General features: G+C 38.4%; 1 protein-coding gene across 1 annotated transcript in view; it reads right to left on the bottom strand.

The window, feature by feature from the left end:
• Positions 1-63: 63 nt before the first annotated feature.
• The window catches only part of FAM117B (family with sequence similarity 117 member B), a 33,316-nt gene continuing 9,069 nt past the window's right edge, over positions 64-24,310 (bottom strand). Inside the window, exons 2-8 of the mRNA XM_081328214.1 lie at positions 16,734-16,882; positions 13,617-13,709; positions 12,966-13,079; positions 9,473-9,616; positions 8,494-8,719; positions 7,414-7,534; positions 64-5,882 (exon numbers count right to left, since the gene is read on the bottom strand). Of these exons, the coding sequence (XP_081184340.1) occupies positions 5,564-5,882; positions 7,414-7,534; positions 8,494-8,719; positions 9,473-9,616; positions 12,966-13,079; positions 13,617-13,709; positions 16,734-16,882 (1,166 nt within the window). The 3' untranslated portion in view covers positions 64-5,563. The remainder of the gene's footprint in view (positions 5,883-7,413; positions 7,535-8,493; positions 8,720-9,472; positions 9,617-12,965; positions 13,080-13,616; positions 13,710-16,733; positions 16,883-24,310) is intronic.

Here is a 24,310-nt window from a genome sequence, read left to right as displayed (position 1 = left end):
AAATTGAGATTTCTGTGTTACATTATAACCAAACAGGGGAAAAACAGACGCCATACATGATTTTGTTGAAGTATTTATTGAAAGTGTACAAGTTCCATAAAGGTGAGGAAAACATTTTTTGTAAAAAAATTCAATAAAATTTCTTGTTGACATATTGTACATTAATCATTAAAATAAAAACAATAGAAAAACAAATGCCCAAACACACCAGTGTGCACTGAGAAGAATATTTTTAAAAAATCTTACATATTCAAACGTAATTGGCCTTTGCAATTATAGCACATAGCTGTAACACCTTTATCCTTAGTACTGGCTCTAGCAAGAAAAGATGAACCTGGAAGGAAAATACACCCCATACTACTGGCAGTGAACTGCTGTAAAGAGGCTACTTATACAATATTTAGGTAGAACTAGAGTGGGAGGAAAGATACAACTTTCATAAACATCTTATTGGCATTTGGTCGTATCTATAGCTAAACAAAATGTGGAAACCAGAACTGATAAAAACATTCCTGCTCACTAACTCATGTTTGAAAATTAGCTATTCATGTGTGTGAGAGAGACAGAGACAGGAAGTCACAGAGAATAATTTGATCTTTTTGATGTTTTTTGATATTCTACGTACGACCTCAATTAGCCACAACTGTAGTTGAACAGAGTTTTATGCTGAAGCACGTACTATAAAACACAAAAATCTTCAAACTTGCTGTCTAGTCAAGTGGTGCAGCTACCTTCATGGGAAAACCAATCACAAAACTTCTCCATAGGATCCAGTTTCAGGTCACCAATAGCTTACATAAGCAGACAACCATTTCATCAGAAATGCTTTTTTTCTAACCAAGAATTACGATGACTAGCATTGGTTCAAACTGAAGTAAAAAAAGCAGCATCTTATGTTGTAAGCATTAAGCATATATATGCAATTTGTTACAGGTAGTCCTTGACTTACAACCATTCAATGACCACTTGGTTACAACAGCACTGAGAAAAGTGACTTATGACTGTTTTTCACACTTATGACTATTGTAGCGTCTCAATGGTCATGTGACTGGCATAGATTTATGACCGCTGCAGTGTCCTGGGTCACGTGAGAATTTTTGTGACCCTCTGACAAGCAAAGTCAGTGGGGGGGCCCAGATTCACTTAACAACTGTGTTACTAACTTAACAACTGCAACAATTCACTTAACAACTGTGGCAAGAAAGCTCGTAAAATGGGGCAAAACCTACCTTAAGTCTTGCTTAACAATGGAAATTTTGGAGTCAATTGTGGTCGTAAGTTGAGGAATACCTGCATTGTTCTCCAAGGCCTTTGCAGGGCAGAACTTTGCTATCTGTATCATTTAAAGTACTCCCCTGCCTTAGACTAACAAACAAACCATCAAGGCAAAATTCAATGCTATCCTTAGACTTCTCATTATTAAGGTTTCCTCTTTTCCCTAAATGTACTCCAAAAACACGAGCAGAATGTTATCAGGGTGTACAAAGCAATATCAAAGGATGTTTGTTCTCAATATAATTGTTTATTCCTTTGGTGATGGAAATACAACTATATACTACACTCCAGAGCAGGCCTATTGATGAATTTTGATCTGGCAAGAATCTCCTTTTTCTCTTATCTTTTATAACCTATGTGTAGAAAATAGTCAGCAAATATGTATTGTTTAGTCAGTTCTTAATAATGCATTTCTTGTTACATTTCTTGACACTGGACATGATTACAAAGTTGAAGACATTGGATTTTTAATGTCTTCACGTAAGTTACATTACTATGTTGTAATTTCTATTTCCAAAAACAGGATACAATTATTTCTTTTTTTGAGATATTTCAGGAATGTTTGCCACATGACCACTTCTGTTCAATTTGCATGTCAGCAAACAACTTCTATATTAAACAGGCCATTATTTTTCTGTTTTTTTTCCTTGATTTTCAACTCCAAAAACTTCTAACTCATGTAGAATACATTTTTAACTAACTTGCAAAGAGGCACAGTGATAAGAAAGAAGGATGTCTTTATGTGTTGTTCATTGAATCTCATTTTGCCATCTGAAACCTGTCCTCAACTTTGGGTAATCTGTTTTGCTTTCTTTCATTTTCCCAATTTTTCTTCTCCCCTTCTCTCAATGTTGCTGCTTCTCTACACATTGGGTGAAAACAAGATGTACTCCCCTATGGTTGGGAAGTAGGAAATATTGGCAGCTCTCGGACAAAAGAGATCAAGGGGCAACGGTACATGAAGAACACCCCGTTCCACTTTGGTGACTGCCTTTAGGAATAAGAGGAATTATCCTTTCTCATTTTTTTCAAATAGATAGTAGGACTCATGAACTATTAACCGTGAATCATAAAAGGCAAATAAATCATCTTCTTTCTCAAACCAACTCCTGGAAAATGCTTCTCAACAATCTCCCAAGTTCTTTAGCTGCATTTGGAAGAGAGAATACTTCAAGCTCTCCAGGTGACTTGGAAGTACAATGGCTCTGACTGTGGAAAAAGAGTCCGACTTCTCTGCCTTGTTTTTACAAATTTCCTTGTACTTTATCATTCCTACCTCTCTTGAAATCATTAGCTTAAATGCTTGCATACCACAGAGGGGTAACTTACCACACAGACAGCTAATATGAGGTTTGAAGAAACATAAAAATGGCCATTCTAAACAAAAACTATGGTTGCTATGAGCTAACATCTCGTGGCTGCAAATCAACTGAGTCCTCTCACTGCATAAAAATGGAAATATTTTAATCAAGCCCTTGCTGATATACAACTTCTCAATTTATTACAATCAGAGGGGATAAATAAATTCTGTTCTCTTAATAAAAGTTGAAATGTCAGGTTTTTAAATGTGCATTTGAAGGCCAGCCTCAAATGTCTTGAGAGTCATTTACTACTAACACTTGTTCTGGTATCAATGAGGACAGTAAAAATCATATCTAAAAGATTTCAATATATTCAACTTGAACACACCTTACACAGATCCATGAAAACAAAGTGTTTTGGGTCAAAGACCCACTATTTTTCATTATTCCTAATTACAATTTGGCCCTTTAATATTTCCACAAATCCCCTGAAGGATTTGACATAATCTGTCAAATCTAAACTGCTTCCTTAACATGAAACAACAGGAGTTGATATACATAAAGTGCAGATATCCTTTTGCACAAATATATCCAACTCTCGTTTCATAAAGCTGGAGCATTAAACATTTTGAGAATGCACATATGTGTCTAGCAGTAAGAGGCTTCACATTGTTTGAGCAATGCCTTTTTTTTTGCAAGATACTGTTCTCTCACACAACCTACATCTGCTTTAAACTAAAATTAAAATACCTTTAAGTCAAATAAGAAATACTTAGCTCTCTCATTATAAATGTTTCATACAATAAATCTAGATGACCCACAAATTTAAGACTGTGGAATGAGTGTAAGACTATTTTGCTCTGCTAAAATATCTGAATACAGAATAAAACAGAAATAAAAATAAAGCAATACAATATAGGATCGAAATACAACAGCAATCAAATAATACTTTAAAAAGACTTCCACAATGATAGTGTTGTCTGTCCAGCCCCTTCATGAATTTGCTTGGACCGGTGGAGAGAAAACAGACCTGGGCATATAACGTCATCTCTACTCTCAAAAACCTCCATCTATGTTCAGAAAAAAAGTTGAAGAGCTCTAATCTGGTACATTCATGTACCATAAAAGCAAATACTGCTCCTCACTTGCTTTAGGAATGGACTACAGGAGAATGCAGAATCACATTAACAACATAGTGATCTTGCATGCAAGTCCAGCTATCTTTCAGAGCCTTTACTGGTATGTCAGGCTGGAGAAAGTGCAGTCTCTCCCCTCCATCCATTCAGGAAATACCAGAACAGGGCTTCTGTGGCAGCAGATGTAAAAAAGGCTTTTGGTACCTTAAAAACGAGCAGCTCTTATTATAGCATTAGCGTTTCTGCATCAGAACCTATGTTGTTAAGTGGACAAAGCAACCATCTACCTGGGTAAGTCAAAACGCAAGTTTTTACTCAGTTGATTATTTTTATCAAGAACCAAGAGGCCAAACAATGTAGGAGTTAATTATTTAAAATATTGTATTACTAATGTAGCAAAACAAATGGAGGATCCACTTGAGGTGGATGTGGTCCATTTCCAACTAACATTGCATCAAAAACATGCTGATGCTGCTATGTCTGTTTATCTGCCAGTCTGGAATAGGTTACACTGCTATGATATTTTTGTTTACTTAAAGGTACCGGAATATATTGCTTTCTAAATGTAACTTCTAACTATTTCCCCCAACTGCTCTATCTTGTGCCATTTAATCAGCTTGGTAAATACATTTTTCTATCCATATTAGCTCAGACCCTTTCACAAGCAAACGTAACAACAGAAATTCCTTATCTTCAATTCTTCCATAAGTATAGTTCATTTTTAAAAAAAAAAGCACTAAAAATGAAATGGGCCACATCAATGAAAGCATAAAAAGATTCTTAGCTTAACACCCTAACAATATTGCTACTCCAAAAGGAGACATGTCCATTGAAATAAATTGCTTCAACAATATCATGCCCGACAAACTATTACCCTCAACAGACCCACAAAACAGTACTTTGACAAGCAAAAACCACCATGCATGCATGGCCCTTTTAAGATCATATGACTACAGGGTTTATATAGTATAGTGGCAAGACATGATAGAATCAGGTATATATGCCAAAGGCAATTCAAGATTTTGACAGTAACATAAAAAACTAAGTTGTCCCAAGAGGCACCGTTGTGACAGTTAGTTGGCGTTCTGGGGAAAAAAGGATGGAAACATGTCCTGAAATACAATATTAGAAATAAATCATGACATGATTAGCTGAAGTGCACTAAAATGCTATTTTCAGACAAGAAATTCCACACATGTGCTTTTCTCCCCTTCCCCTGCGCCCTTCAGCATGTGACAATATTGCTTTTCTTCTTTGTCTGAATGATGTTACACTAATCTGGGAAAAGGAGCAAAATCAGCTGGTCTTATGACAGAATACTGAAAAAGTTTCAATCCATTGGTCCCAGTGAAAAAAGATGTAGCAAGAAAAGTGCAATTATCCTGATGAAATTTTTAAAAATGCACATCTGTAAATACTATCTTCTTATGAATTAATGATTTCCTTTTTTTTCTCCTGAAAACAGATATTCTGCTAAGAAAAGTTGGGATGTCTTTTTCATTGTTCAAAAACTCAAAAGTTTCACTGAAACGTAAAGTATCAAGAAAAAAAAAAGTGGGGTCCCTCCAGTTGTGAAGATCTCCCTTCTTTATGGTACCAAAGCAGCACGCTTGGAGCTTGGAGTCTGCACCCGAACCATCCCAAGACAAAATGCAGTTGGCTCTTGGCTGCTCCTTTTTTCCTAGATCTCACAGGAGGCTGGCATTCATGGCATGGTGTATACGATACTACCTATGACCTGTTTATGGAACGGTCATCTGTTGTGATACAGACAGATGTCATCTGGAAAGTTTAATCACAGTTGTTTCCATAACCGCCCCCCCTCCCGCCCCCCGAATAGCCACACGGAGCTTATCCTTCAGTTTCTTCGCTATGTCCTGACTGCTGGAGCACAGACATCTGTGATATTACTTTGCTCGTTCCGCGAGAGAGCCGCTCCTGGTCTGTGTTTGCTGAAAGGGAGGCCATGGAAAGAGGTTGCAGCAGCGTGGGGGTCATACCAGTCGTGACGGTCAGATTATGAGTAGCACCTTTGAGTGTAAGATCTTGTGTGGGAAGAAGGGGCTTGAGGATGCTGACAAGGCAGAAGGCAGAGCCACTTTTAGGAATAAAGTTAACTTTATTCTTGTCAGGACAATAAAAGGCTGGAATCTCATGCAAAGGTTTTGGCCTACAAACAGAAAAACACCACAGGGTGTTAACATTTGGAAGTTAAAAATTAACAAAGTTAAAGGCTGCAAGGAATTACCTAAAGTTTATGTTATGTTGTATAACATAGCATGAAATACTTTTCTCTTTTTTGTCCCAACTAAATGAGAGTTGTCCACAAATCTGGGGGGGAGGGGGAGGGAAATACTGCCACATACAGTAGCAATTTTATCTTCCAGTCTGATTATTTATAAAGCAGTCAAAACTTGTTGGCACACCTGTTATACAATAGGTAGTCCTCCATTTACTACCACAATTGGGACAAGAACTTTTGCTGCTAAGTGATGCAATTGTGCAGTGCAAAGTCACAGCATCTCAGGAAACCCCAATAGTGTGACGCAAAGCCTCAGCATTCTGGGAAGCCCCAACAGCACCGCTGCCCAAGCCCAATTACCCTTGCCACCCTGCCTTTCTAAGCCCCTGACGCCCTGTCCGTCACCCTCCCAGCTAACCTTTGCTATCTTCTTGCTTCTGTTGCTGAAACGCATGCCTGCCCCGGCTTTTTACAAGGCAGCTACTGGCTACATCAGGCATCTTCCCCAGGTCTCATGAGGAAACTGCTGTGCATGACCTTGGGAAGAAAGCCTCGTGCAGCCCAGCAGCTGCCTTGTGAGGGGCCAGGCCAAGTATGGTTGGTCAGTAGCAGGAGCAAGATGGCAAAGATCAGTTAGGCCGACAGGGGCTGAAGAACGTAGGAGCCAAAAAAGGCATAGATGTGAGGGAGATAGGTGAGGAGTGAGCTGAAGCACCACTGCAGTCATAAACATGGGAAGGCTGATCAAATTTTGATCACACAACCATGGGAATGCTGCAATGGTTCTACTTCAAGGACCAGTTGTAATGGTTGCTGAGTGAATTGTCATTAAGTTGAGGACTACTTTTATCTAAGGACCAGTCTCTTTTTTCCTCTGTAACCCTGAAGAAGCCAAAGTTGGCTACCCTCGATTCTATCATATCTGGAAGTATCAGATGTCTTATTCTTAGTTGTCATCTTTTTATTGGGCCACAGCCTCCCAAAGAAAGTGCACACAGAAAGCTCTGCACTGACACTTTAAATCCAACGGGGTATGGTTCCTTGACAACTTTCAGGTGTGTGGATTTAAAAATCCCAGAAATCAATGGGCCATTGATGAGAATTGTGGGGCTGATGTACACATATTTGGAAGTTGCCAAAATGGGAAACATTGCTTTAGAGTTTTTCAGATCTCAAAAAAGGGAAAACATTCAAAAGACATTTTGTTAATACATTTCTGCAAAACGCATATGACTAGGAAGGGGAAATGATCCCTGTTTTCTCAAAAGTGGTCTAGGAACTGCTTTAAATAATTATAACCCTCCCCCAAAACAAACACAAAGCTACATGTAAAGATATGTCCTCCTTTACTCCAAAAAGTAAGAAACATTAAACATAAAGCTATACCATCAAAATTTAGAAACCAGGCGCCTGGTGAAATATTATGATTCAAAAAATTATGAAGATCATAGCAACTTACAAGCTTTCCTCAAAAACCTTGACTTTCTCACAGCCTTCAGGAGGTTCACGTTTGAACATATAGCTGTTGTTGGGCTTTGGTGATGTAGCATACTTGGGCAGAGGAGAATTGTTTCCATTCTCTGTAGTGAGCAAAGTGCCAGTTATTCACACATACAGGTATATATATATTGCAACAAGCATGAGATTGTTTTTGCATTTCTCACACTCCTTGATTAACAATGTTAAAAGGCAAACAAAAGCCTGATCACCTGGCATAAAACAGTTTCTTACTGTCTGCATTCCTTTTGCTATACAAAGATAAGCAATCTGGTACTCTCCAGATGTTTTGGATGATCACTTACATAATTCTTGATCATTAGTCAAGTTTGGACTGTGAAAAGCACAGACCTACCGGCTGACCTATGTAGGCATTTTGCTCATCAACATGTAACAGCTGAACTATTATTACCTCTGGCAGCATTTAGCCCTACAGCTAAACAAAGGCATACCTATCCAGGTGGTAGACATTGATTTATTTGCTTTAAAAAAATGTGATTTAATTTACAATTTTCTATGACCCCTCCATCTCCCTTCTTCACCTCCTTAAGTCTACTTAGATATGTACATGCATGTTAATTAAAAACAAATCAAAACAATCAACTCCCTATGTGAATTATTTTAAAACATTTATATACCTCCATTAAGAACAAAGAAAATATAAAATTAAACTGGTAGGCAAAAGAAGAACGATTACCTACAACCCCCCAACTAAAATAATACAACTTTTCCCACTTGTAATAATGAAGAAGAAACTATTCCCCCATTTCTCTCTCCCATCCCCCCAAATGAAAAAAGTAGTTCTATTAGCCCATAAGATCCTGTGCTTAAAACTTTCATACAGCACAAGAAACTGGAAACCATTTTAAAAAAGTGGTTTACGATGACTCAAAGTTGAGCTTCCCTTTGCCAGGTGATAAAATACCTTGCCTACACTGACAAAAGAATCTGTGAATTTTGGCCTGTAACTCAAAATACCCGGGAAACAAACAAGGTTTCCTAATTTCCTAAGGAAAGCATTGGAGCACTTTTCAGGAAATACCTTTATCTCTGGGGTCCATAAGCAGATCATCTGCAGAGCAAGGGCTCTCCTCACTGCCCTCATTGGAGATGGCAAGGAAGGAGCTAGGGGAAATAGACTGAGATCGGCTGCTGTTGTTACTGCCTTTCTCTGCTCCACCTGGAGTCTGTGTATCAATGCTGCGAGTACTGCTGCTACGCTGCACTAAAGGAGGTGGTGCTCGATGCCCATCTGGAATATCTTGTGGCTGTCGAACAAAAACAATATTACATACATCTCACACACCACACACTATTAATCTTGTCTGGTGACTTTAATAAAATGAAAAATAAAGACAATTTTATTGCTTTGCCAATAAAAGCTCTTCAACTGAAAATCAGTTATTCTTCAGGTTTCCCACCCCCACCCCCCACCCCAAAAAAGGAAACCCAACTAACCTAAGAAGGATTTGGAAGTCTCATAAAGAAGCCCTTCAGAGCTTTAGGAGCTCCAATTCATGCACATACACAACCACTGTTCCTCCTTATGTTCCACAAGAAAACAAGGCTCAATGTAAGTGTGTTAACTAGAAATAAAGGTCTATTTCTGGTTTAAGATTCTGCTATTACTGACATTAATACAGTTCCCAAGTTTAGACAAGAACTATGATTTTAGAGAAATCCAGATTAAAGGATAAAGCTAACATGAAGCAGGGGTAGTGATAAGAAACTGGTATGTAGGCATGATGCTTATTCCTGGCTTTGTCTATAGAGGCTGAATGTTATAATTCTAAATATTATATTTTCCCCAGACAGGTCTTGATGTAACAGTTCCAAGATGATAGCTTCTCTTTCATACTCCATATGCTCACGTATACCAAGGTATGCTTATGTATTATAATAATAACAACAACAATAATAATAAAGTTGCAAGGGACCTTGGAGGTCATCTAATCCAACCCCCTGCATGATGGATTCAGCTCTCCTTATCTGAAGGCCTGTTTGAGTACAAATATACTCACAATAAGTTGTTCCTCTTTCTCTCCAGTCTCTTTTATGATTATTTCAATCTCCTGATTCAACCCTTCTATGCTATTACGGAAACGGGATCCACTTGACTTAGCTATTGGTATCACAGGAACCAGCATGCTCTTTGGGACTGGAGCCTGAAAACCCAACATAGGTAAAAGAAAATCAGGGTTATATCATATAATTTAGAAAAGAAAATCAAATTATCTATAAGATTTTATTATAATAACAAAATGCATCTGGTTTATTTGAAGAATTTTAGATATGTATAATTTTATTAGTGTACATTTTTGTATTTATAATCTTTGTTCCTTGAATTCTGTATAGAAATGTGGACACATAACAATATCCATGCTACATTCAGTTGATCTGCTGTATTCAAGCTACCGTTCTGGTACAGATGCCCAGCAGGAAGGACCCAACAATGAAAATATTAATTTTTAAAATGGGTCCTCAGTTGTTTTCTTGTGGGATGGGGTTGGGTTTTTATTACTTTTAAATGTGTTTTAACTTATTTAAGAGTTCTGGGCACTTTGTTTAATCTTTTTAAATTTTTGTATTCTGTCTTTTTAGTCATGTATTGCCCTGTTCACCGCCCTGAGTCCTTTGGGAGAAGGGCGGTATACAAATAAAATTAATAAATAAATAAATAAATTTTCAGAATCAGAACTAGAAATATGAAGAGGAAGTGAAAATACCTCTCAGGTTAGTGCTTCAAAAAGTTTTGGAACAGATAAGTAGCAAACATAACAGTCAATTTAGTTCAGAAACTTCAGTTTAATTTCAATTTAGTTTCAATTTCATGAAATGAAAATACTCAAATGAAAATGTTCTGCTTCTCCATCAGCACTTTCATAGCATCTACAGTTTCAGTTTTTTTGTTATGGAGATGCAAGATGCACAATATCAAAATGGGCATTATGAAGAATTAATGTGAAATTTTTAGCCTGAAGTACAGAGTTGGGTTTGGGAATTTCAACCCAAATTTATATATTTCTGTCAGAGGTGTAAGTATCTGCTGGAGGCTCAAAACAAGCATCGATCCGAGTGAAGCAACCAGTTGTCAAGACTTAAAACAGAATTGTTCTACTTCTTTTACTTACTTTCTTAATACCTATCAAGAAATGATAGCCCGGACAGAATTCAACTATTAGCTCTTTTCCAAACTATAAAATACAGTGGGGTCCTTGGTGCTCTCTGAGCTTGGTTGTCACAATGAGAAATCAAAGCCAAGACAAAAATCTCAAGGAAAAAAATTAACAAAGCTTCAGGGAACGGTTGGAAGAAGCGCTATCACAATTGTGAATGTAGAGACTTTGAAGATGGAAACAGACCTGGAAAAACAACTTCCAAAAGATCTCTAAATTCAGGAGGTTCCAATGATAGTTAGTAGTAACTGATTCAAAGAAAATTTTTTTTAAAGATGGAGGGAATATACAGAAATAATGTGCAATAGATATGTTAACATCTCAGATACTTTAGAACAGGGGTCTTCAAACGTGGCCCTTTTATGACTTGTGGACTTCAACTCCCAGAATTCCTCAGCCAGGCACGCTGGCTGAGGAATTCTGGGAGTTGAAGTCCACAAGTCATAAAAGGGCCAAGTTTGAGGACCCCTGCTTTAGAAGCTATTTCCTACTTAGAAGTATGTCTAGTATTAGTACAGGAAGCTACATCAGCACTCCAGTCCTTACCAAGTCAGAGGGCTAGAGAAACTGATGGAATACTGACAGAAATATGACAAGCAACCGAAGAAGAATCAATCAAAGTTCTAACTAAGCTATGCCAGCAAATCAGAGAACAACATGACGGTCAACAAACTGGAAGAAGTCAATCTACATTCGGTATTAAAAAGAAGACTTAACAGAGTGTGTAAACTATTGTACAATATCCTTAATTTCAGACACTAGCAAAATCATCATCCAACACAGATTCGAGTCTCACATGGAAAAGGAAATGCCAGTTGCTCAAACAGGCTTTTGAAAAGGCCAAGGACTAAGAGAGATTATTGCTGAAATGTGCTAGATAACTGGGAAGCCCAAGAATACAAAAAGATGTCATTATGTGTTTTTATTGATTATAGAAAGCACTTTGAATGTGTTGATCATGTTAAGATATGGAAGGCACTTAGAAAAATCAGTATCCCAGAACATCACGTTGTCTTATGTGAAAAACCTATATAGGTAAGTCCTCAACTTATGAGTGCTTGTTTAACATGCATTCAAAAATATGAGGATGCTGAAAAAGTGACTTGCAACCAGTCCTTGCACTAACAGTAATCACAGCATCAAAACTGAGGCACTTGGCATGCAGTTAACAATGGCTGCAGCATCCTGGAGTAACACAAGGATTATTTGCAATCAATTCAGAGAACCAACAACAAGCAAAGTCTATGGGGGAAGCTGGATTTGCTTAATGACCATGTGAACAATTGTGGTGACTTGCTTAATGACCATGGCAAAAATGTCATAAAATTGAACATGACTCACTCAACAACGACAATGCTTAATGACAGTTTTGATCCCAACTATGATTGTAAATTGAAGACTACCTGTATACAAAACAGGAAACTACAGTATAACATAGATAGAACATGGGGAAACATGTTGGGTTGGCCAAGGAGGGAGTCAAAATTGTACAGTATCTTCTTCTTTATTCAAATTATGTGCTGGATACATATTAATGGAAACTGGATCAAAAGATAGAGTATGAATTTAAAAGCGGAGGGGAAAACATCAATAAGCATTATGCTTATGATACTACTCTCATAGCTGAAATGCACAGGATTTGCAAGATCTGATAATGAAAGTCCTCAATGAACAGTGAAAAAAATGGGACCTAAATATAAAGAAAACCAAACGAATGACAACAGCCACAGAACTGACAATGAATATATATCAAAATGGAAAGCAGCTTTTGCTTTTTAGGATCAACCATCAACAGTTAAAGGGGAAAAAAACCATCCAAAAATATACTCGGATTTGGTAAAGAATCCTGAAAGGTTTAGAAAAGATATTAAACTTAATTTGCAGTACAGACAAGATGGTACCTTACAGTTGCCAAAGATTTAGCTCTTCCAGTTACTGTGATACATCTTGTAGGTACAAATGGCACCACTGTAAAACAGCACTCTTCATTCCCAAATCACAAAAGTAATTCAGCAGATATTTTGGTTAAATGGCAGCAAGAGCAACTAACCAATGAAGATCATTCATTTGTGCGACCACGACTCCATTTTCTTTAAGAGTACCCAGAACTTAGACTTCAACCACTCTCAAGTATCTAAAGTAAAATATTTTGGACGGGCTGTGTAACTATTTTCAAGTTGTTCAAATAAACTGAAGTGGAAACAATATTCACTAGTGGTCTCTTCCTCCTGCAGCGCTAGCAGCTTTCAGACATTCTTTTTGGCAAGTCAGCGCCTGAAATATATTCAACTTCCTTGGCAACCACTTTTACAAACCTTACATCTAGAGCTCATCTTACCTGGCACTGGTTAATAGCTGCATGATTACCATGGAATGGAGACTGCCTTTCTTTATCACGATGGTGTCTGCTGCTGTGTTTACTTCTTTGCAATTGCTGGCGTAACTTCGCAATCTGAAAGGACAAATGTTTTTGCATTTCTTTTTTAATCTACAACAGAAATGTTGAGTTTTTGAATCAAACCTCACCATAAGGGCTCCTGCTAACATTACTGTATCAGATGCTTAGACCAAGTAACACTCTCACTTGTTACCAACAAAGCAGAAAAGAGAATTTTAAAAAAATGAAAATAATAAACACAGTTTTTAATTTTGTTTTTTTAAAAAGTATTTTAAAAAACCAGCAAAGAAAGCAATTGCTCAAGTGCTGAGCAGCCACTGTGCCTCTAGCATTTCTGAATCAGCCAATGCCCCAAAGAGGGATGGTTTTTCCTAATTACCCCTTTGTTCATCATTTATTTTGAGCTGGAAGGCTGCAGGGAAAAGTAATCACTGGCTTCAGTTTTATGAATAGGATTCACCCTACTGAAGCAATTCCTTATAATGCAGAAAGAGAATATTTCTCATTGTTCTAAATTGTGAAGTGGCTGGCATGTATAATTATTATACTAAACTATTATCAAGATGGTAGAAAAACAGCATGTTTTTTCACCTCTTTGAGTTGGTCTGTGCTGCCCCAAGACGCCGAGCGCTTATGAGATCCCTTTTTCTTTTCCAAGTATTCTTCAGCCCAAGCACTCTCAGTCTTAAGAAAAAAGACAAAGGCAATAGATTTAGGCTTACGATATTAAAATCAATTTTCTAAAAAGTTATTAGGTTTTATTCAGTAATGTCCCTCAGTATTCACAGAAAGCCAGTTTGTAGTAATGGTTACAGCAGGGGTGTCAAACTTGATTTCACTGAGGGCTGCATCAGCATTGCGGTGCCCTCAGAGGGTGGGCATGACCTACTGGGTAGGCGTGGCTTTGGTGGTCACGGCTGACTGGGTGAGCGTGGCCATCTTGACGTTGCTCGTGGGGAGGGACGCCTGTGGGGGCTGGGCTGGGCAGGGTTGGGGGAGATCCAGGGGGTCTCTGGCAGGTGGGGTGGTGGGCAGGAGGCTCGTCCTGCGGGGTGAGGCAACGTGAGGCGGGGGCAGGCTGGGGGTGCCACTGCCCTGGGGCAAGGCAAGGTGAGGCAGGGGTTGGGGCTGCTGCTGCTTGACACTATCAGCCCCCGCACACAGAGGCCAATGAGCACATGGGAGCCGATAGGGTCCGTCAGCAACCCCACAGCCTGCTGACCCCACGACCGGTGCTCTCTAGAGCTCCACAGCCTGCTGCGAATACTGGGCCAGCCCTCCAGCAGCAGGCAGAGTAGGAAAGAGTAGGGGAGAGGCACATGATACAGATCGCCACATGCACCTACTATGTCCCATCTGTTTTTGCTTGCGGTTGGAGAGCAGGTGGCTGCTGGTCATCTCAGCCACCTTGCAGATCTTGACCTTGGCCCGCATGTGGAACCTGTTCCCTTTGCATACCCAACGCACCTTGCCCCCACCTTGGGCTGCTGCCGCCAGCAGCTCATGCAGTTCCATTAAGCTACCGCTGCCACACGGAGCAGAAGGCCCACCCAGCACAAAGGAAGCAAAGCGGCCAGCTAGGAAGCTCAAGTAGACGTGGTAGAGGACTGCCATGCCCAGCAAGCAAAAGGTCACCCCAAGTGGGGAAAAACAGATCCTCATCGGCACCATGGCCGTCCAGTCCCAGCCAGGATTGCGTCCCTCCCCACTATCTCTGCTGGGCCTGGGCAGCCATAGTGTTGATGGGGATCCAGCTTTCCACACTCGGGATGGCCTTTTGCCTGCTGGCCCTGGGCGTTCTCTACCACCTCTACTTGGGGCTTCCTAGCTGACCATTTCACCTACCTTCATGCTGGGCAGGTTTGCAGCTCTGGGCAGCAGCCTAATTGATCTGCACGAGCAGCTGGCAGCCGCGGCTGTGGCAGGTGGAATGCACTCCAATTGCAGGCCAAGGGCAAGACCCATGAGGGGCCGAGATGACCAGTGGTGACTTGCTCTCCAACCAAAAAGAGATGGGACGGAGTAGGCGTTTCCGGCAGTGTGCATCACATGCCCCGATTCCGTGTGCTGCCAGTACCACTGTAGTGCTGCCGCTGGAGGCCCGGCCCAGTATTCACAGCAGGCTACGTTGTCCCTGCTGCCAGACACCGTCAGCCCCTGCGCACTCACCGTCTCCTGTGCATGCACCTTGGGGGCCACCAAACTGGGCAGGGCTGGGTCCAGGGCAGTGGGGTCCAGTCCCTCGCTATTTCTGGGGCATCCGCGCGGGCCAAATATTGGCCAATCGTGGGCCGCATGGCCCTTGTGTTTGACATGTCTGGGTTACAGCATCAGGTTAAAAAATGGGAGACTGGGAGTTCTAGTCCTGTCTCAGGCATAAATCCAGCTAAGTGATCTTGGACCGGTCACTCACTCTCAAACTTGGGAAGAAGGCAAAGGCAAGCCACTTTCAAAAATTTGCCAAGCAAACTGCAGGGACTAGCCATGCAATCCCCAGGAGTCAACGCTGACTTGAAAGCATGCATACATAGAAATGAAAAAGGCATTTAAAAAATCTGAAAAAAATTATCTATTTTATAGTACATATGCATATTCATAGGATAACTATTCATCTGATAATCACATCATCCATACTTAATTAATTTGGTCATCAGACTATTATGGAGTACTTTGCCAAATGTCTTGTTGAAGACATATTTCACCATATCCTTACTAAGTAACCAATCAATTTTTTTTCCAAAAAAATAAACAAGATAAATTTAATCTAATAAGAACCTGTTCTTGACAAATGCATCTTCTAACAATCATGCATTTTTTTCAAGACATGTACAAACTGATCTTCATGATCTATTCTAGAATCTTCTCCAGCATTGTTGTCATGACTGATGTATAGTTCTCTGGGTTCTCCGTGTTTTCTTTTGTATTGCTATTATCAATAGATCCCTTCATTCTCCAAAATTTCTCAAATATGTAGAAAAGTTCCAGTATATACAAAGACAATCAGCAACTTTTCCCCACAATTTAGCATGTTATTTCTGCCCAGGGACAGTAAATGAAGTCAAGAAATAAATAATATATATATATATATAAATTAATTAGGGACTCAGGGCAGTGTACAGGGCAATTAAAATATAACATACAAAAGTTAAAAATAAATTAAATTAAATTTAGCCCCAAACAAAATAAATTAAATTATGAATTTAAAACCCCAATCCCTCAGTCCAGGCTGGCAAGCTCGAATAACCAGGTTTTCAGGTCACGGCGAAAAGAGCAAAGGTCGGGAGCCATCCGGAGCTCCACAGGCAGCTGATTATAATTTTAATATATATATAAAACCCAATTGTCCATTACTAAATTCATGATCCTCTTCATAAACACAGTCTAACTTATTAAAGTTATGAAAACCATCTATTGTATTAATACACATATATTGCCTAATTTGTTTATCACTCTATTTTAATTAGAACAGTTTTCTAGTTTTTATCTTTAAAATAACATGTACTTTTCATATTGGCATTTAGGTTTTGCATATTCGTAACTGCATTTCCTTTTCATCTATATTCCTTTTTTAAAAAAAACACAACAGAATGTATATCTTATAATCTGCATGATTAAATCAAAGAAGCATTTATTTAATAAAGACTTATCTATAAAGCTTCAAAAACAAAACTTTTTTTTCTTTTGCATAATATATGGAAGCTGTCTTACCTGTGTGGCTTTATCCCTCATACAAGGTGTGACTTGCCCATGATTATCACGAGGCCATTGCCCAGCAAGATACGGAGCAGCAAGTATGTCTAGTGAAGGGGTACGACGGGAAATACTAGAAGGGCTTGATGATGGTGGCCGTGGTTTATCTAGATGGGACACACACATATGACTCCATCAGCAAAAATAATACACATTACAGATTTCATTAAATTCATTATATTTTTGTTACTTTGTGTAAAAAAAAAGCCTTTACAGTATATTAGCATATATTTTTCCTTACACTTTTTCAGGTACCCTATGCTAAAACAACAGTCATAGATTACTAAAATGTAGACTATACACAAATGCATGAAGTGCACAATGGACAATAGGGAGTACATATCTGAGTCCAGAAGTACCAGTAACCTAGCACGTGGTGGTCTTGGGCAGCTGCCAAGGCCACAGCACCCTAGCAGAGCTCATCCCTAATGCTTACAAATCCTGTATTTTTTCCTAGTTCAGTGCTCCCAACATAGTAAGTAAATAAAGATGTCTTTTCAATTTTCTATATTAATCCTAACATAAGTATCCAAGAGGCATTATGAGAAATTAATTCACTGCCTAATGGCTATAGTCTATTACAGGTATGTCAAACTGCTGGCTTGCAGGCTGGATTCGTCATGCCGAAACCGTGCCCACCCCATTGCCGGCAATGGGAAAAAAAATTGAGTTTGACATTCCTGGTCTATTAGGTACATTTTCCAAGCTTGCAAAGGCACTTTTCCTAAGAATTACTCAAACCTGGAATTGTCCCTTGTTGACTTTTTTTTCACATAATATACTTCCATGCATTTTTGAGCACCAAGCCAAATGAGTAATAATATATTACAATGCAAACAACATTTAGTAAGCATTTACCAAAACTTACACGTATATAAATTGTAAGGAGATAATAACTAAGAGAACATAACTACAGCAACAATCAGGAGGGGGAAACACTTTTACAGCAATGCAATTTAAAATTATTAGTGTCAAATAGCATTTCAGTTTATACTAGACAAGGTGTGACCCATTGGGTCATCCTTTCAGAGACATTTTCATACCTAAAGAAGAGAAACAGAATGATCACCTATTCTTCTGGCTTTAAAGTTAAAGAAGAAAACATCATTTTATTAAAGAAGGATGCATAGAAGGCAAATGTAGATGCTTTTCATTTAATAAAGGATGCTTTTGATGACAACATTTGTAGCTGATCTGCCATTCTTTAAGAATACTATAATGTTCTCACTTCTTTTTCCTTGGCTTAAAGCAGTATACAGCTGACCAGGCTGAAATACCAGTTTCTCCAGATAAATCAGCACATTTTCCATTGTCCTTAGGCTTTATATACGGTATACTGAAAGCAAAGCATGACTATACTGGGAACTGGGTCCACTGAAGAGTGATATCTTCACCTGATAGATAAATTGAGCGAAATTCTTGGAATAATGACATTTTTGAACACACTAAGAAATTCTTGAGGAGTTCTTCCAAGATCTTCTGCATTCCATTACAAAGCCTTGGAAGATTGAAGTTCCTCATTAAAATGATGGGATATTCTATCTTCAATTCCGATTTACGTCGTGACAATCCGGAGTTCAAATGTATCAGGAAATTTTGCTGGAGAATGAGCGGAGTTTGTTTTTTCACTGACAGCATTAAAGAACAATATTTTTCATGATTCCAGGAAAGTGTTTAATATGCATGAAATTTATTTTTCTCATCATTTCATTTAAGGGAATTAAGATATCTGAGAACAGTTCTGCAGAATTGTTGAATGTCGGGTAGATGAAATTTGCACATTCTAGTTTACACTTCTATTTCATCTTCATTTTTCTGAATTTTGTCTTCAGTAATATTCAATAAGAATTCAGAATATCTTTCTTCTCTTTCACCCAACCACATTTTGCTTTTCAACTGAAACTTCACAAAACTTCTCCATAAGCATGATTTTTTGATGCATGAATAATTCACATTAACATCATTTCCTCTGTTCATAACTAGTAGAAGCTTGTAGAAATCACCACAGCAAATGGTTAAAAATCCTCCAAAGGACTCATTCTTGCCACATATAACTTAAAGAGTACAGTTTTAAAACCCTCCCTCCTAATCATTGGGTTCTCATCCCAGAAAATAAGCATGAAGAAGCAAATCTGCAGTACTGGAAGGGTTTTTCTTCAATATTTACAAAGAGTATTTTTATTCACTATGAGGGGTATGTTGATTCTTAAAGACACTGTCCCACCACCAGGTATCAAAGTTGATGCAATATCAGATGATGCTACAGCAAGAGCAACATCTCCAACTCCCCTAGCTTTAGCAAGGATCAAATTGGTGACAAATGTATTTTCCTTTACCCCCTGGTGCATCAATGAAAATTACTGAAAAAAGGTTGCTTTGCAAGTAGTTACACGCACAGTTGCTCAATGTTCAATAGGGGCTCATTGTGTAGTACAAATTCCTGCTGTCTGTTGTATTGCACTTCACTTCAATAAACCAGATTACCAAATTTGGATTAATTGCATCATTTGTTGGTTTTAGCAAATTATATTCTTCAGGAGTTTTTCCAAATTTCACAAGGTTGTCTTAGAAATACAGAAGAACATGTTCACAATGCCTCTCATCGATCATATTAGGATCACTGATAGTTCTCTTGATTTGTAGAAAATCTTCAGAAGTCTGAAGAACCAGTTCCACAATTGTCATGTGATTGTTGATTTCAATGTTTGTTAACAAGACAACAAACAAATTTCTCACTGCTCTAGGGATTCTTGTTATTTTGGCATTTTCCATGGTTTGCTGCAAATGATCATCAACTTGCAACAAAATCCTTTCTCTTTCCAGACATCTTTGAATAATGAAAGGATGTGTCCATTTGGGTACCTCTTACTGCATGTACCATTTTCCCAACAAGCTGGTTTTTTTGCTGCAATATGGATCCTCGGATCATGTGCTTCAATACTAATTTATGCAGATTTGGATCTTAATTTGGGTCTGGTATTTAGGTTTGCACAAATGTACTGATGTCTTGGGCTTGGATTCTTCATCAAGGTACGGCAGGTAGTGCAAATGAGGCAGATACCACTTTTGGTATTTCACACTTAGTACATAAGTGATACACTTACCAGGAACCATAATTTAAAACAGAGATCTAAATCACTGGAAAAATCAATCCAGCTAGTACCACACTCGGATATCTAAGCTGAGCAATTGAATGATGCACATGGTCCTGCAGCTTTATTTGCTAACACTCAACTGCTTACACAGTATACATAGAAAAATTTATTCATACAATTTTAAAAGAAGTATTCATTTTGAACCAGCATTAATTATAGCAATATAGCAATTCAATCAAAGCCGCTGTTTCTGAACATATTCATTAAAAAATCCACCATAAAGCTGAAAAAACCTGATATACAGAGACCTGATTTAGACATATACAACAAGGCAATTAATATTTCCCCATTTCATCCAGTTTCTTCTGAAACTGAAATTCATATTGGGTTTGTATTATAAATCCATAGATAGATAAATAGATAAATAGATAGATAGATAGATAGATAGATAGATAGATAGATAGATAGATAGATAGATAGACAGATAGACAGACAGACAGACAGACAGACAGACAGACAGACAGACAGACCTTTATTGTCTTTTTTTTTACTGTGGGCACAATGTCACACATCAAAAATGAAATTTAGTTGCCCACTCTCAAGTGAAACACATACATGACACACACCTAACCATACTATATACAACACATGTATAGACCCACACCCCTACATTACATAACAAATCAATATTAAATACTATCCATCTTGAATATATAACGGAAGAAGGAAGCCTGAGAGTTCACAAGGTTAATGCTGTATGGAATGAAATTATGGCTGAATCTGGATGTTCTGCTTTGGATACCACACAGCCTCCTCCCAGAAGGTAACAAGGAAAACAGGTCGTGAAGAGGATGTGTAGTGTCCCAGATAATCTTATGGACCCTGCTCAAGCAACGCTTCTGTGCTATGTCCTGGATGGGAGGGAGGGAACTGCCAATGATCTTTTCGGCCATCCTCACCACTCTCTGCACCGCCTTCCTGTCTGAAGCAGTGATGCTTCCAAACCAGACTGTGATGCTGTATGACAGGATGCTCTCAATCATCCCCCCTGTAGAAAGTGGTCAGAACAGGGGAAGGAAGATGTGCTTTTCTCATGCGACACAGAAAGTGCAGGCGCTGCTGTGCCCGCTTCACCAGGGTCTCACTATTGAGTGACCAAGCCAGCCTACTCATTAGCTGCACACCCAGGAATTTGATGCTGGTAACCATCTCCACAGGTGAATCATTAATGCACAGAGAAGTGTGGCTGTGCCTGCCTTTCTGAAATCGGCAATGATTTCTTTGGTTTTTCTGGTATTTAAAATTAGGCTATTTTCCTTACATATGCTTTAATAAACATATGTTTTTGAGACTTCCAACTGTTATATGCTTTTGTGTATGTATTGAATCCCATCTGCTATTTTGCACATACACAAAACAGACACGTGTAAAATTTCATTTGGATTCAACAGATGTTCAGATTTAATGAAATGTCCACCACATTAAGCCATTAAAGGGAAGGTATATAGGTCAACTTAGAAACATAAAAGCCTAGCAGAAATTTATTGTGTGGTTTCATATTACGGACACACAGCTTGTCACATAATACTTCAGACAACTGTAACTAAACTGATAATTTCTCATTATTTTATAACCTTGCTGCTTGTTTGCTCAATTTATTACATAGTATCCAGAAATATTTTACTCTTCTGTACCAGTAGTTGTCCATCTTGACTGATTCTTAATTCCAGATACAAAGATGTATTAATTAAGCAAATGCCAAAATATATATGAGCAGTTTCAAGACTGCAAATATCAAGCTCTATTTAATTAGGGCTATCAGATCTGAATGGCAAAACTCCAAATAGCCTTTAGAACAGGGGTCCCCAACCCCCGGTGCGTGGACCAGTAGTGGACCATGGCATGCCAGCAACTGGTCCGCACAATCAAAGACCCATCCGCGGGATGCAGGCAGCACACAAAACCACGCCCCCTCCAGTCTGCGGAAAAACCTCTCCCCACGGAACTGGTCCCGGGTGCCCAAATGGTTGGGGACCTCTGCTTTAGAAGGCAACAATTTCTTTGCTTTTTTAATGGGGGGGGGGTATTTGTTTTTTTGCTACCTAGATATGGTAGTCCTACACTTAATTCTACCAACAAAGTATTTTAAAACTTTTTTTCTGAATCCATTTTCTTTCATATAATTTCCTGGGTTGTCTGAAAATATTTCATAAAATACAATCTGTCCCCATGTAGTATTTTCATTATCATTTCACCTTAGTTCTGCTATTCAAACCCTCCCCCACAACTGCCCAGCTGCTAGCTTCACATGATGTGACCTACATAACAAGAGATACTCTTGCTTCAAGATAGCAGTTACAACAGCTGGGCTGATGAGAACAGTAGTGGCATTTGAGCAATGCCTTCATTTTATTGGACCAAATTACACTATGCTCAACTGCTACAAAACTACTCAGTATTTCCTCCGTTTGATGTTCCCATCTCAAAATATGATTATAAAATCTTCTTTAACAAACACACAATATTCGTGTACTATACAGATAAATATATATATATAGATTAAACATTCCCAGAGGTATTAAAAATCATAATCTATGTTAGCTCCCTACACAATATTCCTGAATATTTTTCAATTGGACTCGCTTCACTACAGAATAAAATCTACGGTAAAAATTCATTGACCTCCTGTATGAACTAAAAATTAAGCAGTATCAGCAAATAAAATGGATTGCTTAATGTGTGTTTCATTGCAACTCAATATAGTCTTTCAATTATACTCAAATATTAAAAATGCATTGGAAATCAATTAAAAGTGGATGTCTTATCTGTTCACCTGTAGAATCATACTGATTCATTTAGGAAAAACAAATGCATCTTTATAATTTAATTTTGGTTAACTAATATAATAAAACCAGGCTCATTAAAATACATAAAATTATTTCTCAGCTAATTATTTCTTGGATTTCCTTGCTCCCATGCCTGGGAAAACTACAACTTGGATAACATACAACCGGGCTTCACAAGAACCTAAAGAAATGCCAATGGGCATAGTGACAGTGAATGTGATGCAGCCAGTACAATGGCTACATTGACTGTTTTGATGAATGGATTATTGGCTGCGAGTTTTGTGCATTTATGATGTTTCTGTATGATTTTATATTGTTTTACCTTGTTTTTATATTTGTTTTGTTTGTAAGTCATATAGATGAGATGAGCAAGTGGCTATATAAATCTGAATAAATAAATAAAGATCTGCAAAATTGACTGTATTTAGAATAGGGAGGACCGGTAATCCTGAAAATCCTGTTATGGAAATGAAACTGAGTTGCATTTTTTTAAAAAATGAACAGAAAGGAATAATTATGCTTCTAGTCCAATGTTTCTCTGAAATCCATAAAAAAGTTTATCAAAGATTACTTTTTACAATAAAATGCACATGATTTTTGCACTTTTAAAAAATAACAATCCAGAAATAATTGATTTGTTTGTGCTAATAAAAGCCGGTAAAATAGAAGTGTCTTGGTCACCTCCATAACAAAGTTGCCCTTGTAGAGAAATCCATTATTATAAATGGAGCCGCCTGTGGCTTTGCTATCAAACTATAGCACAGAGACCATTTCAGAATAGTTCTAAAACAGTCCATATATGGCATGTTTTATTAATCATCTGCTTCATTAATGTTTATAATAAGCATTAAGATAAAACATTACTCTGTTCTAACTATAATTTATAAAATAGCATATCAAGAAAAGTAACAACTCAGGGCAGAAGCAAGAACTGAATGGCATATGTCTCTCCTCATAGTAGCATCAATGCTTCTACTCTTATATCACAGAAACAGAATTGGGTTTCTTTGCAGAGCATCAGGACTACATGCTTCAGGACTACAATTCAAAAATAACAGGGCAATGGATAAACTGGAGAGGCGCAGTGGTTAAAACATTAGGCTTGACAGCTAGAAAGCCTGCAGCCCAGATCCGAGACCCAAGCGCTACGCAACGGGATGAGCTCCCATCCTCATCCCAGTTTCTGCCAACCTAGCAGCTCAAAAAAGCATGCAAATGTGAGTAAATAGGCACCACTTTAGTGGGAAGGTAACTGTGCTCCGTGACATCATGCTGGCCATATGACCATGGAAATGTCTTTAGACAGCGCTGGCTCAATGGCCTTGAAACGGAGACGAGCACCACCCTCTATAGTTGGCAATGACTAGCAAAGTCAAATCTGCAGGGATTCCTTTGCCTTTTAATGGATAAAATTACTGCACAATAAACTAACTACCAGTAAATCTAATCAGGTAAAATGCTAGCCCTTCCTCCATTCATCATGTCATTATATTTTCTATTTTTCCTAATGTTTTTCCCACAAGTTGGAAGGATCTGCTGTGTGTTGATCCATTGGTTGCAACAGGAATTAACCAACCAGCTTCTTTACCAGAAC

The sequence above is a fragment of the Vipera berus genome (assembly GCF_964194415.1).
Source record: "Vipera berus genome assembly, chromosome: 1".
In the NCBI taxonomy this organism is placed as follows: domain Eukaryota; kingdom Metazoa; phylum Chordata; class Lepidosauria; order Squamata; family Viperidae; genus Vipera; species Vipera berus.
The sequence above is the reverse complement of the archived record's forward strand: the minus strand, read 5'-3'. Positions and strand labels throughout refer to the sequence as shown.